This window comes from Harpia harpyja, chromosome 7 (assembly GCF_026419915.1).
Source record: "Harpia harpyja isolate bHarHar1 chromosome 7, bHarHar1 primary haplotype, whole genome shotgun sequence".
NCBI lineage: Eukaryota > Metazoa > Chordata > Aves > Accipitriformes > Accipitridae > Harpia > Harpia harpyja.
The window spans coordinates 34,412,744-34,431,884 of NC_068946.1; the positions used below are offsets into that span (position 1 = coordinate 34,412,744).

General features: G+C 36.3%; 1 protein-coding gene across 14 annotated transcripts in view; it reads left to right on the top strand.

Moving 5' to 3' along the window:
- The window catches only part of METTL8 (methyltransferase 8, methylcytidine), a 42,110-nt gene extending 23,301 nt beyond the window's left edge, over positions 1-18,809 (top strand). For 4 of the 14 annotated variants that reach the window (XM_052791590.1, XM_052791585.1, XM_052791584.1 and 1 more), the window contains 2 exons: positions 94-159; positions 1,279-1,863. In XM_052791590.1, the coding sequence (XP_052647550.1) occupies positions 94-159; positions 1,279-1,469 (257 nt within the window). In that variant the 3' untranslated portion in view covers positions 1,470-1,863. Of the gene's footprint in view, positions 1-93; positions 160-707; positions 2,689-4,550; positions 5,147-6,246; positions 6,372-18,563 lie in introns of those variants that run through there. The other 10 variants (XR_008235887.1, XR_008235888.1, XM_052791589.1 and 7 more) reach the window with 8 other exon arrangements.
- Positions 18,810-19,141: the final 332 nt, after the last annotated feature.

Below are 19,141 nucleotides of genomic sequence, written 5' to 3' on the forward strand. Positions count from 1 at the left end.
TAATTCCTGAATGCTTCTGTAGTTCACTATTCATTTAAAGTTGTTTTTGAAAAAAGTGCTATGTCCTTTTTCATTACTGCTCTAATTTCTTAGGTCATTGCCTGTCAGAAAATTTTTATGTACGAGGAGATGGAACCAGAGTATATTTCTTTACCAAAGGTATGAAATGGTATAGTTTTATAGAAAGGGTTGTGTGTATCTCAAGATGATTTGTGTTATAAAAGCTCATCTTAGAACAGAAATTTAAAGAAAGTTTTATTGGCTTTTTTTAGTACTCTGCTTTTACAAAGCCCAAATCTAAGTGTTGTAAGAAAATAATTCCCTTTATGTGTACACTTGTTGCGTCTGGGGTCTGCAAGATTTCTTAAAGACATCACTGGAAATTTCTGTTTGTCTGAGCATCTTGTGTCTAATGGTATGCTCAAATTCTGTTATTTAAAGATGTACTTGATTTCTTTCTTAAAATTGAGATAAACATGCTTGGAAGGACAGTTGGTAGCAGTGCTCTGATATTTTGTTCTGCTATGTTGCTGAAACTGAGCTGTGAGGCTGCACTTTTTGTTGCTCTTTGCCTGTCCACTCACTTGGTTCTCTTGACAGTCAGTTTAGACTGGTATGTTTTAGCCAGCTACTGGAAATTGTGAAAGTGACCATCACAATACTCTTTTTTTTTTTTTTTTTTTTTTTTTTTACCCTTTGCAACCTAGACTGTAAGCAATAGAGATAGATCAGGATTTATCCCAGCCTGTGTAATTTTAGAAGTGAGAAGGAGGATCTGGGACTTGTATGAGAAATAACTTGAATTCAAAGAGCCTTCTCAGTTTTTCAATGTCTTGTTTTGTGCTTACTCATGACAAAGAAGCTTAAAGTTTTCCAGTGGTGACTGACAAGGAGATAATTATGTTGGCATAAATGTATGGATTGTCATTTGACAGGTGAAATAGCTTTATCTTGATAACATGCAAACAGTGACCAAATGGCACACATTTGTTTTCCTCAACTCTGGCATACTGAATCCTCTGAAGAAAGGGGATCTATGAATGCTATGAGTAATAACCAATGTGGTTTGGGCCTCAACATAACATTTTTTTACTGTAATATAAATAGAGAGCTGTGAAAATGAATTTCTAACAGAAGACTTCTTACAGGCAGTTTCCTTGATCTTTCAAATCACAAAACAGATTTAGTTCCATCTTTGGTTGAACTGCAGGTTGTTAATTACTACATTCTACAAATGTCTTTTTTTTAATGACAATAATTCTTCATATGAGAAAACAGATGAGGTATGGAACATGTTCAACTTGGCTGGATTAACTGAAGTACAGAATTTAGTTGATCGGCGATTACAAGTAAACAGGAAGAAAAAAGTGAAAATGCAACGAGTTTGGATACAAAGCAAGTTCCAAAAACCATTGCTGCTATCTCTGAATAATCCTGAAGAAACCACTGAAAGGCACCCTTATAGATAATTGTACCATGAACTCCAGAAACTGAAGCAAATTTGAGTATGTATATTTCCTGTAAATCTTGTGTTAGCCACTGAAAAGGAGAAATATATTGAACTGAAAACGTTTCCCTGATTTTTTTGTAAATGTATGTGTGTGAAAATGATCGGGGCGGGGGGGGGCAGGGGGGGGAGGCGGGAGGGAGTGCATTTCTGACTTCTGCTTTATATGCAATAAAGGGGTATGCATTAATCTATTCATAACTGTGACCAGGCACTATTTTACTTCCTTGAATATGAATAGTCACTAAGTATAAACATGTATCTTGTTCCTGCTGAAATTCACAATATGTAAAATGTTTTAGACTGAAGCACAATTGTTTCAGAGATTTGGAGAAACAGAATATCTGTTCTCACTATCCCTACAGGCTGTGCTGTGTTAATTTCTGTGTCATGTCTCTTTTGAGCACTGTGTGTCTTGCAACTATATTTCCTCTTTGGGGGGAAATTCTTTGGTGCATAAATAATGAAGACAAAATCTTTCTGATTTGCATGTAAGTTATCATTACATACTAACTGCACGTGATATGCATAGGTATCAGATTAGTCAGTGATTGGCATCCTCCACTGTGACTTACTCCTCTGAAGTCTCCACTTGCTATCTACATGCTCATCAGAAACATGCCAAACTCGTTTCTGTAACAGCTTAGTGACACATACATTATATTTACAGTGCTGTAGGTTGTAAACTGAACACCATGTAGAAAAGAATTACCAAAATGCCAAAACAGTGCTGAAACCAAATAGTTAACATTTGCCTGGATAAATACAAGCACTATTTTTATGATATGTCAGATACGCTAGAGGGAGGAGCAAAAAGAGTAGTCCAGAGTACATTTTATTAATATTGTTATGTGGTAATGTAATCACACTAAAATGGCAATCTACATAGCAGCTGAGATATTTTTGTTGTTAACAGAGAGAGGTTGCTTTCTTAGGACTTGAGTCTTAGAAAAAAAGACACAATGTTTTTGTATTGACCCAGTGGAGAGACAGTAAAAGGACAGGACTACACTACTATGTCAAGTGCTTTTAAGAAGAAAACCAAAATGCAAACACTGTTTTCAGATGCAGACCATGATACTGAGGCTGTTGAGAATTTAAAGTGTTTGAAGATGCCTCATCTGCTATTTAAATGTAATTTTACAATCACTTAGCCACAAGGAGGAGAGGACAAGAAACAGGTGAATGAATAAAATAAATCTCTTACTTCAACATGGATATAGAATGCATGTAATCTATAACATGCATGAAGTTTTGAGTGCCATTAATATAGTGACACTCTCAAAGTCTCTTTTTTTTGCTTTTGTTTTAGTCTGAAAGGTAAGCATGTCATGGATGACAACCCTTTTTTTTTTGCAAGTTGTTAGCTGCTAAGCTAAATAAAACTGATTGTGTTCTAGAAAAAAAATATTATTTAAATTTAGATGCTAAGGATCTTCATTCCGTTTGACAAGATGAGGGACCTGCTTAATTTCCATAAACCCAAATATGTTTCAAGAATGAGGTGCAATAAGGAGTCTTTGAAGGTAGGATCTGATCCTGTGTTTCTGCTATATTCTAAACTCCCATTAGAGTAAGATACTGTTTTATGAATTAAGTGGCTTGGGAAGCTTTGGTTAGCAATGGTATTATTGTAACCTGCAATAAAACTCTTGTGGTATAAATCAAAGGTTAAAACATAGCTGTGTTTCTTCAAGGCCTAAGTCTTAAAAGACTGTAGCATCTGCATGGGAAATGTAAATAAATATCTACTTATATTTTAATTAGATTGCTACCCTGTGCTATTACTTGTGACTTCTGAGTATGCATAGCTCTTAGTTTAGCAGAAAGTATTTTCAGTTGTAGAATTTTCCAGGGGGGTGATGGTGGTGATAAGCTCTTGAGCATCATGCAGTCTTATTCATGTGTGTGATGTAGATTTTCCATGTGTAGAGGCTAATGAAATGTTTGCTTTGGCTTTCACACTGATATGTTGGTAGTGGCATGATTTTAATGTGCTGTGTTGTTCGTTTAACAAAAATGTGACATCAGAAGAAACCAAACCCTGAATTCTCTTATGGCCTTGAGCAAAATTGGCTGTTTCTCTTCCACACCTTGCAGCATAAGTGTTAGCTGCCTCTTAGAATAGTGGTGCCTGTTTTAGAAGTAGTAAGATCAGCTACTATTTGTAAGTGTAGAATATCCGCTGTAAAGTGAACTGTACTAATCTGAACAGTTGTAAGATTGATAGAAGGGGAAATGGACAAAGGCATCGTTCCTGATAAGAACTTTTGAATCTGAGTAGGACTTTCTGTATTTTGGCTTCATGACATTTCAGTTTTCAAAAAGCTTAATCAAGGACATGTTTTTAAAATACTTTCAAATTATGTGTATTAGTTGGGAAAACTAATATTACAATATTGGCAAAAGAAAGGCAAGTAGAACTACTGAAATAAATAAGAGACATGGACAACTATATAGGAAATGTAGTTTAAAATGACTTATTGTTAATTAATATCTGGGGGAAAGAAAAAGTAGGGTATTGCAAACAAATTGTGCCCAATATAGAAAAAGGCTGTAAGTTTCACTTTTGAAATCTGAAGTTACTTTTTTAATCAGATATGTACCTGAAATCTCTAATTATATAAATTTATAGAAGCACGCATTATATAATATTAAACATTTTAATTGTTAATTTCAAATGTTTTTTGGTTTGTGGGTTTGGTTTTTGGTTTTTTGGGGGTTCAGCATGACTTCCTATGCTGGTAAAGCAGACTTGTGAATGTATACAAATGTCAATTAGAGAAATATAATCTTAGAATTGAACTTTGGCTTGCTTTATCAATAGTGTGTACTTTTTGCCAATCTGCACTGTTACTGCATTACATTTATGTAGAGGGATACATGAGAATGGTACTTACTGGTTTAGACCTTGCTTAGTTTTTAAGCAAGTACAAGACAGTTATAAAGTAAAGAAAGTGACCAACTGTTTTTGCTACACTAATTCTGAAGTATCTAGTCAATAACAATTAACTCATATAAAAAATGTTGGTTTTTTTCCCAGCAAAACCAAGGCAGGTGGTTGTGCCATATCTACAAATCCACTGAATCTGAAGACGACAACCAAAATGCAGGGCAGACGGGGAGACAGCAGGAACTCTAGTGACACTAGGGAAAAGTTTCTTGTTTTGTCCTTTTGCTTGTCTGTTGCTTGTGACTTGGCTAATCTGCAGATTCTGATGTTTAATAATGACTAAAAATTTGTAACAAACCATCCTGAAATTTGTATTAAACACTAGTGGAAATCACTTAACACAAATTTTGCTACTTCATTTTGATTTATGGTGTGATCTTTATTCAGTGCTCTGGTGTGCTCTTTGATCTGTTGACATATGCCTCATTTCCCCTTTTTCATGGGCATAGTAGATAATTAAGCACTTTCCACAGGAGCTATATATACAAACATTTGCAGTAAAGTTTGCTGGCTGGGTGTTATGGTTTAAGAAGAAAATTAAGAAGAAAATTAACTCTATCCCAGCCAAAACCAGCACACTGGGTTATTTCTAGGATCGAAGCAAGAGAGTTTTATTTCCTTCTGTACAGAACAGATTGCTTTTTCTTTTTGTGTGAATGCAATGAATTGTATAGATGCTAAATTAATGTAGTGGTATTGGCTGTATTTTGTAATTATTTTAAGCAAAATATACCTTAGGGTATGCTGTTTGTAATGGCAGTGATAATAGTAGATAGTTCATACATAAACCATTTCTTCTTCATAGAGCATCTTCATAATGGGTGGTTGAACAACCTTGGAAATAGACCATATATACATATTATAAAAATATTAAACATTGCTATTGTTAATAATACAGGTCACTTTGCCTTTCAGTATATGTAAACTTCTCTCCATCTTTGGAACAAAGATTGGACATGAGGGTTCTTTTACATCAGTTATGTGCCAGTTGCCCTCCTCTTGAGAATCAGCGAGAAATTGGAGAAGTCTAAGTCTGCTAAATGCAATTACAGTTAGTGTATAGTCAGTAAGAACTACATGGGTTGTCATGGGCTTCTTAGCAGGTTAGGCATATAGGTCATGTCTGGACTGGGCTTTGAGCTGAGAAGGGAACTTCTCTGTCCAGTGACCATCTTCCACCCTTTGCTAGTACCAAGCAACTAAAAGAAGAACTTGCCTGTTTTGAAAGCAAGCTATACAGGCAGGAGGGGAGGAAGATGAAGATGCAGCTCAAAGGTGGACAAGAGAAGGAGTGGGTGTTTCCTCTGGAACTGGGGTAAGAAGGAAGCTTGGATGGACTGACCAAGAAGAATGAGATGCAGAACTGAACAGGGAACTGAGGAACAGAACACCATGGGCACCATATAGGGAGAAGATGTATAACAGGAGACAATATGGCAGGGTGAGGACACTGGGCCTAGAAGTGAGTGAAATGAAATGGAGGAGGCAAGAAGAAAAAGGGGACTGATCTGTCACAGAAATAGGGTGAAACCTGGGTAAACAGAAATTGGGGTAAGGATTGGAGGTGGAAAGACCTATCTTCAAAGATTTTTTTCTCCCAAGTGGTACTGTATTTTCACATCTTAGTGGAATATTATAGGCTTTGTCTTTCATCCGTATGTGCACAATGTATTTCAATTTATTACAAAGATGGACTGTTTCATTTGTTGTAGTTTATATGTGCTATACACGTGTTTGCAACAGTGCAGGCAGGTTTATGATGCACCTGCTTTTGCTTTTTCCTTAGGGAACAATGTTTTTACCTTCTTTCAAGTAGAACTCTATAGTGACAGAAGCTACACTCCTAACCTCCTGGGAAGCAAATACAAAAGAGTAACAGAAGTGTCTGCATCCTGATTGTGTTCAATCAAGGTAGGACAATTAAATTTACTCCATATGTTCTGATGCTGTCCCATTTAAATCAAGACCATATCTGCAGATTATCACCTTGAAGTGCCTCCCAATCTCAGTTTCTGTTATACTTGCATCTGTTCAACAGAACTTAAATGAATTTGTATGAACTAGAAATACAATTTAAAAGAAAAATAGCAGAATAATCTTTAGGCTTTATCTGGGATTACAACAGTTTAGAGAAGGAATACGTTTATTATTTTAAAACACTCTCATGGTTGCAGAGGAGCACTCACCCAAGAGGCTGAAAATTTAGGTTATTTGAGGTATAATGTACATCATCAAGAATATTAAACCTAACAGCCGTGTTACGAAGCTTCGTATACTTAATGTTAGCCAAAGGTATCTTGCCAATTGTTACTGTGAAAAAGGAGTTAGCAACAAGATAGTCCCATTTTCAGAGGATGTGTTATTGATCAGGTTACTACAATTTTGAAGGGAACATGAAAGATTAAGAAAGCAAGTGAATTAGTTTAATGATGGCTAAAACCCACTGATGACATATACAACTTAATAAATGCTTAAAGAATAATCTGAGCATTCCTGTGTATTGATACTAAATGAACACTTAAGTTCATTAAAAACACAGACTTGGTGTATGCTGCTAGTTATAAAAACAACCACCATGTTAAAATTTATAAAAATTATGTAAAAATAGAATGCTATGTAGTTATAAATGTGATGTAAAAATAGAATGCTCTATAGCTATGGCATTAAATCCAGTGTATAGTCTTCTCCGTGATGTGTCCTGTTCAGCTAGAAAAAAGATGCAGTAGAAATAAATGGTGCAAATTCCTAGAGACAAGAAAAAGTTTCCTATGAAGGCAGGTAAGGGAAATGAATGATAGAAAATGTGAGGATGGCATATAATGTCATGTTTTAGTATTTATAAGGTCTAGTTTATTCCTTTACATGGTACAAAAAGCAAGGTAAATTAGTCAAGTTGGTAGGCAACAAACCTACATTGATAAATATATATATATACAGTGTGCCCTATAAAAACGCAAGGAATCACGATGTTCACAAGGCTAAAAGACTGGTGAGTTACTAAAAATGCGTTTAATATTAGATTTTTCCATTTTTATTCTTATATGTGTGAAAGGGAAAATATGCATATTTAATATTTAATATTTTAAAATGCCTCCAATAAAAACCACCAACAATCCTACAACCTTTCCCATTACCTTTTGTGAGATCCTAACGTTGCTCAGCAGTAGAGATGGAGAATAAACCTGAATATAAAATGGGTCTAGTAGGCACAGTTTACCAAATTAAGAAAAGATAGAAGGGAAAAAAGTAGAAAAATAGAGTACTTACTAATTGGCATGACAACATGTAGTCCTGTAGCAATCATACAGCAGTTAGTATTTTATATAGAATGACAAATTCAGTACAGTGCCTGAGAGAGAGGGAGAGAGACATCAGTCTTACCACACTTTCCTGTCACTTACAACAATATCACTGTAAACTGGCATCTGGACAACCCAAAAGCCAAAGAATAAAAGTAATTGGTTTGCTAAAAGAGCATACAATTGATTAATTATGCTTGGGTCAGACTGGCTATATTGAAGGGTTTCATTGCAGAGCCCGCATTCATTTTTTTTTCTTGCTTTAGTGTCAGGCACACTCTAGCCTCCATTTCCTCCCAAATAACAAGTGCTCTTTAAATGGAGGAGCTGCATCTTTGAACTTGAATAAAAGGGTTGTTGTGCAGCATAGGATTTAGCAGATGGGCTTAGAGAAGTCGAACCTACCACTAGTCTTTTACTGTACACTAGGAAAAGCTTTGGCATTTTTAATGGCTCTGCTGTATACCCCGTTAAGCACAGTAGTCAGATGTCATTCTGAGGAATCGGGCAGCTTAGTTTCCAATGACATTGATTACACTCAACAGTGAGAGGATGAGAAAGAGTGGTGGGTGGAGAAGTGAAAAGGCAGTGTGAGGCATTTCAAGGAGGAGGTTTGCACTCCAGCACTCGCATGTGGGTGACAATCCTGAGAAACAGTTTTTACTCTGAAGTGGAGCAGAGTTGAATCTTCTGCGCTCACTTCAGGTTTAATCTCCATCCCCACAAACTACCAGTGCAGCCTGTAGTTAAATGTGCATTTACTTAAAATGAAGAGAAACTAACAGTGGCAAGAAGCTGCATCTTTAGAATGGAGCTGTGATTTCACAGAGAGAGACCCTGGCATGTTAATCCCTGGCATAAATGGGTGTAATTCTCAATGACAATGCTAAGCCTGTTTAAACAGGGGCTGAGCTAAACCCAAAGATGATACACAATGCTGTTCAAAATCAATCATTTAATCCTTTTTAAATTTTTGTGATCTAACAACCAAAGATGTTTGTGTTAGTAAAAGAAGGTGTGACAAAGCTGTGATTGTCACTGAGCATGACTTGCTTCGAGATAAAAATTATGACAAACACACTTATAATCTTATTTTAGATAAAACATTCTATTTTATTATTTAAGAGTGAACATTAGTGAGTTGAATAAATACTTGGTGAGAGTTACCAAACTCTGAAATAAGGTCTATTTTTTAAATTGGAAACAGTCTGAGCTAGCTTATACAAAGAGAGAAGAACAAAATCACACTGGCAATAAGTCTATGTTTTATTTTACTGAAGTTTACAAGGAATCAATATAATCAACAAGAACCTTGGGTTTAGTTTCTTTTTATTTTGCATGTACTTATTTTAATAACAAATGAAAGCAGATGAAAAGGGAAACTGCATGACACACAGTCTGCAAAGCATGTAAGTATTATTATATCACTTAAGATATTTAACAAACTACTAAACCACACTCTTTTCTTCCTGCATCAATTGGCTTGAGGCAGAGTAACAGAAACAGTAAATATTTATTTTTGATATTTTAAATATTGAAACAATTAATGTTACTAAAAGGCCTCAGGGTTAAATCTGAAAGAAAAAAAATCCTTGTATCTTTGACCCAGATTCCCAATGTAGTTTATGTCAATGCAAGTCCAGAAGACTCTTAAAGTCTATGGAGTCGCTTCAGGATATAGATTAGTTGCTTACAGTTAGAATCCAGATTAACTGGTGCCTAATATTCCTTGTAAAAATAAAAATAGAAACATAGAAGTACAAAAATATTCTGTCAGTAAGAACATCTACATTAATCATTAAAAAATTGAATTCAAAATCAATTGCACAGAGACAGTAGTTTTGTTCACCACTCTTACTTTGTTTAAGGTCTGAAATTTTGTTTGGCTTTAAGATGCTGACATACCTGTGTTTATATTTTAGTGTAGGATATTCAGAATTTTTTATCCTACAACATTCTCTAACGGGTAGTAAGTATTATGAAACTTGACAACCAACTAGATAAGCATGGTTGATTAAGATAAGTGATTTACAATAAAATGCTTAAGACATGTTCATTCTTGCTGTGTTTCTCTCTCAAATACTAGAGAAAGTACCTGTGAGAAAGTATGCCTATTCTTAAACTTAACAGTCCTTTGAAGTCCAAAATAACAAAATTTGTGAAGATTGAAAAAAACAATAAGGGAAAAAAAGGCTTTTAAAACGCATTGTCAGGAGGTGAAAATGTATATTTATGTTTCCCTATCTTTTTAGATTTCAAAGAAATTGTGTTATTCCATTACCAAAAGATTTTGCATATTGATATGTGTTTCTAAGGAAGTACCAGTAAAGCAGTATAATTTAAACTTACATTATGCCTTGGGCTTCCATTTTTTTCACAATTGTTTATTCTCCTTTTCCTAAATCAGACCATCAGATTAAAAAAGAAAACAAACGTAATAACACTCTTTGAAAGCCACAAATTGCTGATGATAATGCAGGTAAATATTAACTGAGTGTTGTTTCCAGTGGGCTTTCCTGCCATCTGTGAGATCAAGAATGGGACAGTTTTATCTGCTCTGTTACCAGCATTTTTTTTAGTAGAGGTATACTACATGTATGTTTGTGATACTTCATATCATTTTCACGTTCTTGTTTCCAGCTACCCTACTTTCTGATTTACGTTAATAAAGCTTTTGGAGATTCCCAAGTGGAATGTAAGTATTACTTACATATTACTTACATTATCTAAGTATTACTATTTGTATTCATAAAGTGAATAAATACAAAGTTTAACATAAATCTCCACATGTAACTACCTGAACAGTGACAGCTTCAGGCCTCTTGGTTTTCATCCCCAGCTTACTAGGCAAGATCAGCAATGAACGTGCAAACTTTCCCCAAGGAGACTAGAGCGACCTTTTTTATCTCTCTGAGAGTGCTGCTAAGTATTTCACTGATTTATTTTTTTTTAAAAACAAAACCACAACAAAACAGTTATTGCCAAAGAGAAGCCTAAAGGGCTTAGATGATATACATACATATATGTGTGTGTGTGTGTGTGTGTGTATAAAAATAAAACGAGAGCATAGAGAACATCAGCAGGCTGGGAGGTAGAGAAATGGAAATTGGCTGGCATCCAATTAAAAAAAAAATCCAGGCATGAGAAAAAAGAAATTCTTTAAAGAGGCATTTAACATAAGGTAAAAAAGAAAGGTTGCATGCTTAGAAGTTCTTCCTAAAACTGATGGTAGTATGGGATGAGAAGTAAAAGAAAAGTTATTAATGGACTTTCAGGTTTTGGTCTGGAAAAGTGTATGAGCCATAACATTCACGTTTGGACTTTCTAAGCACTTTTATACAAGGGGCCTACTGGGGATCCACATTCTTCTGCAGTCAGTATGGGTGCTGAGTCATCAGGAAAGTTGGCCATTTGGTTTTAGGTTTCTAAATATAGAGGTGAATGTTTAAAGCCCTAATCTGGGAACAGTGGACACTCGTATGCAGCTTTGGTGACCTGAATGATTTCATTCTTAACAGTGCTTGTACCAGAACCAAAGCTGTGCCTGTATTACACGTACTTTTGAAAATTATAGCTCCTATGGCAAACAGAAATTAATTAATTAAAATTAAAAAAATTATTAAAAGAAATATAGAGTGGCAAGTTTCAGTCTCTGCTAGGCATCAAAACTCAGGATAGCTTGTGTGCTCTCACTCTATGCAGAGGAGGTAGAACAAGTAGACTTTGGGGGAGGGAACAGAAAAGCAACTTAAGGAAGGAAGCTTAGGTTAAGCCTTAGAAAGGGTGAATTTTTACTCTTCAATTGGGTTTTAGCTATTATTCAGGGAGTAAGGAGTGTGAATTTGTGGGAGTCTGCCTGGAAATTGTCAGTTCTCTGAATAAATATTATCAGAGAAGATTTGTACTAACTTACATTTGCAGTTGGCATATTATACCACCATTCAGTACATGGGTTGGTGGTTTTTTTATTTCTGATGAGCTTCTGCACACTTTGGTTTGTTTGTTTGGGAACTTTGACATTCAAAATGCTGTGACAGAGAATCACAATTACAAAAAGGCGTTTTCACTTTCACTGTAGATAAATTTGTATAATCCAGTATTATATAGTAGGAGCTCCTTCTTAAAAAAGCGAGGTTTTACGTTGGTGATTCAGTGTTTTATTTTGGCAGCATTCTGTGCCTTCTACGTAGATCCTAGCTGAAGAAATGCTTGCTGAGTGCTTCGCCACCTGAAAATGTGGGGTGGGGAGGGAGAAATCCTGTCTGGTCAACAATTATGTCAGTTTGGCTAAACACATACATTGCTGCCAGTGGCAATGCAACTCTCTGCCAGCACAGGCTTCAGCCATTGCGCCTGCTGGGTGCCGTGACTCACTCCTGGTTCTCTCTGCATGGATGTGCTGCTGTGGAGCATGTGCAGCATAGGTGCCATCTCCCCACCCAGCTACCAAGGTCTTCCAGGAAGGTGAGTCCTTGAACGAGCTGTGAGGTCTGACGGGTATTGTTCTGGCAGGCCAGGTATGGCCCAGGGCTGCACCAGTGCCTGGCTCTGCTTTAAGTGAAGCAAATGCTTCATTATTTAGGTAGATTACAGTCCAGGTAGGTAAAACTCTTGGTGATTTTTGAATTAAGGGAAGGATATCTAGCAAGTGGATAGCAGCAGAAGAAAGACTGTTTTGAGGGAAAATAGTTTTTTTCTATAAACTTCATATCAAACTTTCATTGTGAGTACCTATAGTGTGTTTCAAGAGCCATTTTTTTTGTAGGTGAAATAGCTGGGAACAGAACTTCTTAACAGGGTGCAAAAAAACCGTAGCTATGTTAAGCGACAGAGTACTAGTCATTGCATCCAACATGCAGTGCTTTTGTACAGTGGCAGTTCATGTGCGACTGATTGGTTAGTCAAAAAAAAAGTCATTACCTTATTATGTGAGCTTCAAAATGAGACTGTACCTTCATTTTCTATGAGAACTTAAAACACACAAAGTTTGAGGTTTTAAAATTTAGTCAGCCATGTGTGAGTTACAAAACCACAATGAGTTAGCAACTTACGTTAAAATTTGAAATGAGTATTTTTTTATTTGTTTCTAGCTCAAAACCAGTTTTATCAGTTTCCTTCCAACTGGTGTAAGACTAAGACAGACAATTTTACAACAAAAGGGGATTTCTTGACAATACTACAGCAGGATGATGAGAAGAATATTTTTCTGATTAAACTAGGGCAGAGGACTGCAGTGGCACTTGTCTTAAAAGGTACCGTTACTAGCCTGCCCCTGGCCATAGACTTCTCGTCTGTTGTTCTGCAACACCTGCTAAATTCTTGGAGTTTCTCAGCAGCTTGTAGATGGAGTCAAGATCTCTGGGGTCCAATGCCTAATACGTGACCTACAAGTGTATTTCTGCTGCCTGTGGTAGATACAAAGAAGAAAGCAAGTAAGTTCTGTTTTATTCCACTAGGAGGAAAATCAGTAAATGTTATGTTATCTAGCCCTTTATGTGGGACTTTCTAACGTGTTCTTTGGAGAGGACTGAATCCTGCTTTCGGTTACGCATGGTATGCTGAAGGTATTGATTTGTGACTTTATTACCAGTCTTTATTATAATTCTCTATTTTGGGTGCTGTCTTTGCTCAGGATCAAAACCAGAATGTGTCTGTTTTTCTTAATCAAACTTCTTACTGTTATTTGTCTATTTTACACCCACAACATTCAAAACACTAGCTATTTCATGTGTGCTACCATTAATATATAATGGATGAGACCTTGGTACAATTAAAAAATACAGAATGTAGCTGAGATGAGACAGAGATACGAAATCCAACTTAGTGATTGTCTAAAATATAGCCATGATTCCAGCTTAAAATCTAACATTGTGTGACCAGTTGCTATGTTTCATTTGAATCTTGTATAAAAAGAAACATGGAAAATGCAAAATATTTCCTATATTCACAAAACTGCTAGTGCTTCTTTTCTCCAGTGGAAGTCACCTCCCTGTGTCTTTAACAGTGAAATACACTCTCAGTAATCTCAGTGAGGTAGCAGTAATTCCCAGTAGTATCATTTGGCTTTTGTTTTCTTGTGGAATTCAATGCCATTTTCATTCAGCCTTTTTCTTCATCTGAAGACCCTGAAGTTTCAGTCATTGCTGTTAATTCAGAAGATACTGCTATGTGAGTTGTGGTGAAATTAAATTTCCATACAAAATGCAAATTTTGTATATAAAATATACTTGTGGGTTTCTCTAATGAATGTGCCAATGCCATGAAGGGCCCACAACAGCTTCCCAGTCAGTGGCTACTATTATGTAGCGTTTAATTTATACACGATTATAGTGCCTCTTGTAAAGAGCGTCTCTAATATGACATTTTTAATTTAACATAATAGTTTTCTTTACCACAATTCCTAAGACCCTAGCTCAAAATTGATATAACAAATATTGTTCTGACCCACAGGAACCAAGTAAAAGTTTTGCCACCAACTTCACTCAAGACACGATCTCATCATAAAGAAATTTCATAGATATGCAGCTATTGTGCATACCAGTTCAGGTAGATCTGTTGACACTTTGATCAGTTTAATATCAAGTATTGTTGGGCTGTTTTTTCTAGGACCTTCTTTGTATTTGTGGTTTTACTCTTCCAGATAGGAAAATGTGGATTCTTTTGGCAAAATGAAAAGGAAAGAGAAAATCCTGCAGCTTAAATATGTCTGGGCATTGCTGCATTGTCAGACTCACTTTTTAAAATTAGTTTTTCAGTTCTCAGAAGTGCTTTAGTAAAAGATTAATGTTGGTGTTCAGCAATCACAGACTCTGGACTGTTTCTGTCCTGTATCTGCTCCTTATAGAAAAGGCCTGCAATAGAAGCAGCAGGATGACTTAATACAAAGAATTTTGAAAAAGGAAACTAAGCTGTTCTGTGTTCTCATTTATTAGACAGAGAGAGGGAACTGAAGAGTAACCTTTAAGGAACTCAAATTGCACCTGAATAATTTGCATTTAGAAAGGATGTTCCTTTCGTGTTCAATTGGTTTATTGAATCCATGTTAGATTTCTGTAAATGCTGCACAGCTTTTGCATCTCCAGTACTTTGCCTAAATGAAAGACTAACCTTTGGAATCTGGCTTGGCTATATTACATTTATGTTTAGTCTAATAGAGGTGATGAAAGTCATTGAACTGAATGGCACAAATTCCCTTGGTCCTTTAGAAGCAGCTTTAGCAACAATCTCGCTTGGATGTTCAGAGTGACAGGAATTAACATCATTCCTATACATAGGAACATGCTTCTGCTTGAAACAGCCTTCACAAATTCATGTTTCAGTAATCTTCCATGAGGGCAGTCTAGTGCCAAAGGAGGAAAAGCTGAATATACTTTTCATTCCCAGGAGAAATTAAAAAGAAGGCAAGTGCTTTGAGTGGTTAGCAAGCCTGCCTTCATTTTGATTTTACTGACCTGCCATAAAGAAACTGGAAACAAAGCTCATGTTACTGAACAAAAATATTTTGAAAATGAGTGTCTTAAGGAGCTGTGGGTTTGGTGTGAATGTGGTCTGAGCTCATTTTTTTTCCTCTAGTGTACAGTATATGTTGACAGTAAATTCTTCCTGCAGATAGTGGTCATGAGAAGTTTGCCCTGGGGGTCAGACAGAAAACTGTATCAAAAGTGTAAGAGAAATCTCGCTGTGTATGTGGGACCTCTATGTAATATGCTTGTTTCAGTCCCTTTCCATTTCAGCATTTTTGTGTAGATCTCGCAAGTATCTTGTACAAAGTCTGTATGGACGAGGTAGTATTTAACAAGGTTTTTGAGACCTGTAATGTTTTGGGATTTGTTTGTGATTTTTATGCAAAAGCAAAATCATGTTGAAATCAGACATGAATCTAATTTGTCAATTACATTCAGGAAGTGCTGTGTGGAAAAATACCCATAATCACTTACAGGGATTAGGGATTTAATATTATACTTAATATACCCAACATTAGACACATAAGATTGTAAGTAGCATTTCTGAGTTCATTCATAGCAGTAACTACTTGCTTGTATTAAGGGAGGGTGACAGTTTAGTTATGATCCTGTAGAGCAGGAAAAAGCTAATGTCTTTGTGAACTCTGCATTCACACTCTCTTTATGGGAACTTTGTAATAACAGTGCAATTGCTCTTTTGAGCCAGAGTCTGGGATCTCCTGGGTTATTCTGAATGTGTGCTAGCCTCATTTATTGGTGTCCTGGTCCCCAGATGGACTTTTTCTTCCACTGCGCCACAGCATTCCTTGCCAAAAGGGTTACTTTTACCCTTTACCACATGAAGGTAGAAGGGCTAGAGTTTGGAATGACAGTACTGAAAAGTGAAAGCTTCTATAAGAGAGAAATTGTAACTTTTTTTCTCCAAAAAACCCTATCTAGACTTTGCTTTTAGATTGTTGAATCCCACCCTAAGAAGCTATCCTGTGAACAGTTTGTCATTGCTGGGGATCAGGACCAAATAACAAGAGCCATGGATAACCACCATCATAAAGGACCACTAAAGCCACATATAAACAAAGCGTTCTCAAACAATCTGGATATTTTGTACCCGTCACATCAGCAAAAAGGGCCTGGCTGCAATCCTGGAGTTCAGTACAGCTGCTTGACTGTAATTGGTTGTGAGGCTGTCTAAGAAATTGTCCCATACTGGTGAATAATAATCTCATCTCAGTCCATGTTAGCTCATGGTTGGGTTAGAGTGAGAGTGATATGATAACATGCATAGCAGTAACTTTGGTACTCAAGACTCACAGCTAGCATAGAAGAATGCTGTGTATTCTCAGAGATGGAGGATACTGCCCATTTGTCTTCTGTTCCTTGCTCTGCCTGTTCAAAGAATAAAAAATCAGCATCAGTATCCTGCTCTATTATCTCTAGGCACTCCAAGAATGAGCTTTGGGGTATTTAAGGGATCTGCTAAAGTTCAGAAATAAAACATGGGTCATCTAAAACAACGGCTCTTTCCACAGTAATAGCAAAGCTTGACTGTGTGAGAACAGAGTTCTCTTTGGACATGGTTCAGCTCTGTCTCAGAAGCTACAGAAAAGGAACATTTCTTTAATGTTGTGTGTTCCAGCATAAGTACCCATATTTGTGTGCACGTGTGTGTAAAACAAAAATTCCAAAATAAAGCAAGCTGACTTGCTCCTTCCCAGCTCCATGCAGATAAAAATCTTAGAACTGCATAGACAGCAGTTGTATTGCTTTATGCGTGCCTGAGACGTGGTCAGGAAACAATACAGAAATACATAAAAAATAAAATAAAAAATAGAAACTAATGTGCAGAAATGTCTTGCTACTATTTTGTTTGCCTCTAAATAATGTTATAAATAAATGAGTATGTGCAATTGGCTATGGATTATCCTTTAGCCCTGAGGATCTAAAAACCTGATTTGGAACAAGTTTTACAGGATATTTTATAACTTCTTTGGATTTTTTTTTACTTTTTAATAACTTGGCATATGAATTTATGAGTGTATTGTGGTACTATCATCAAAAAGAAGATCAAAATAGTGACTGGAATAAGTGAAAAGGAGATAGAATTGGCCCAAAATCTGTATGGAACAAAGAAGTTACATTTATTATCCAAAGTACAACTCCCATTGGGAACTTGGGTAGGTATCATAGAAATCATGATGGAATATGTCCTCTAATGAAGGACCATTATTATGGGAAGCAGGTAGTCTCCATTTAAAATAAAAAGCTAGGCACAATTGTATTAGTTGTTAGCATGCAAGCAGCTAAAAAAGCCCTGTGTGTTATTAGGCACTTACGCTTACTACCTGAACTAGAATTGTCTGATAGGAAAATTGGGTAGGACTTTCTGTGAAAAAAATGCAAATTGTAAACAGAGTTGTCTGTATAAGCCTTATGACTGATTTTAGTGCTTTAAGGTTAAATTTTGTTGGCAATGAAACAAATATTTTGGCTGTTCCCAAGGTCTGTGAGCTTTATTAAGTATATGAATAACAAATACACTTGATATATCTGATAGCAAACTATGTTCCCTTTGCTTCCCTGGGATCCTTAAACCTTGACTGAATCCCATCATCTGAGACAGGCATTGCTTTCAACTGTTGTTTCTATGACAGTTGAATATGAATGGTGAATCTATCTTTGGAAGGCAGAAAATGAGATGCATTGTTTTTTAGTGGTCAGGTCTGATAGATATGCTCTTTTATGTGTTGGCATTGAGTCTTATATAAGATTTTGCAAAAGTGAGAATAAGTTTTCCCTAGAGAGACAGATGAGGAATAAAGGATTAGTACATCTCTCCATACAATAACTCGTAATGTGAAATTCTAGCCCTATTTATAACAATGAGAGCTTTGCCACTGACTTCAGTAGGATCACGATTTTACCCCTAAGGTGCAGTTGTGCTTTCCTAGGAAAGCTAACGTATAAAATACAGCCTCTGCCAGCACATCATCAATGCAATAGCATAGAAAGAGGATAACATTGAATGACATCCATAGCCAATAATAGCTGCTGCGAGCATCCTGTCGAGCAGTGTATTAATGTTAGTCACCAGCTTTACAAGTTTGTATAAGATTATTTTCTTTGTACCTGAATGAGGTAGACTCAGGATGAGTTGGGATTCTTTGTGGAACTGTGGTTAGCATTTGTTTTTTGTGATTTTTTTGAAACTCATCAAAGAATGTCAGATGTGGTAAAGCTTCTTTGATTTTTATTAATAAAGCACACCATTTATAACTAAGTAAGTTTTTAAAGCCCTTCAGGCACCGTTTAATTTTTCAGCTCTCTTTTTTGGTTCTATCTAGTTCTGTATTAGCTGCCTATCCTCAGGTCTTGCCGTTTGTAAAGCAGATATTGTCATGCACGCACTTCTGGGAGGTATCTTGCACCTTATGAAAGAAGGAAAAAGGCTCTTGATTGGGATCCCAGTCTTCACTGATCCACTGCTCAGTAGGTAGTGTGTTGTGGACATCAGCAACATTACAGAGGGTCTTTGGCCAGTATGTTGCCTACAAGTCATGGATTGAAGACTGTTGCTACATATCTTCCAGGTAAGACTAGCATACCCTTTTTGATAGGGCTGTTTAGATGTCAGCTAAGAAAATAACTCCTTGATGTGTTTGCATGAGAATGAATCCTGTAGATAAAATAATATTGCATAATAGTTTCCTGCAGCTCCCCAGATACTTGTTAGAGTCGTCCGAAATTTAATTCAGCCTCTCCCTATGAAATTGGATCTCTACTTTGTACTTCTGATTGCTTCTCTCAGCTCGATTAATGACATGGAGGCACTTGTTCTTTCTCTGAATAGTGTCTGGGTGCCTCCTGCCAGAGTGATGGAGATCACCTTCTGCTGAGCTTATACATATATGCAGCAATGGCA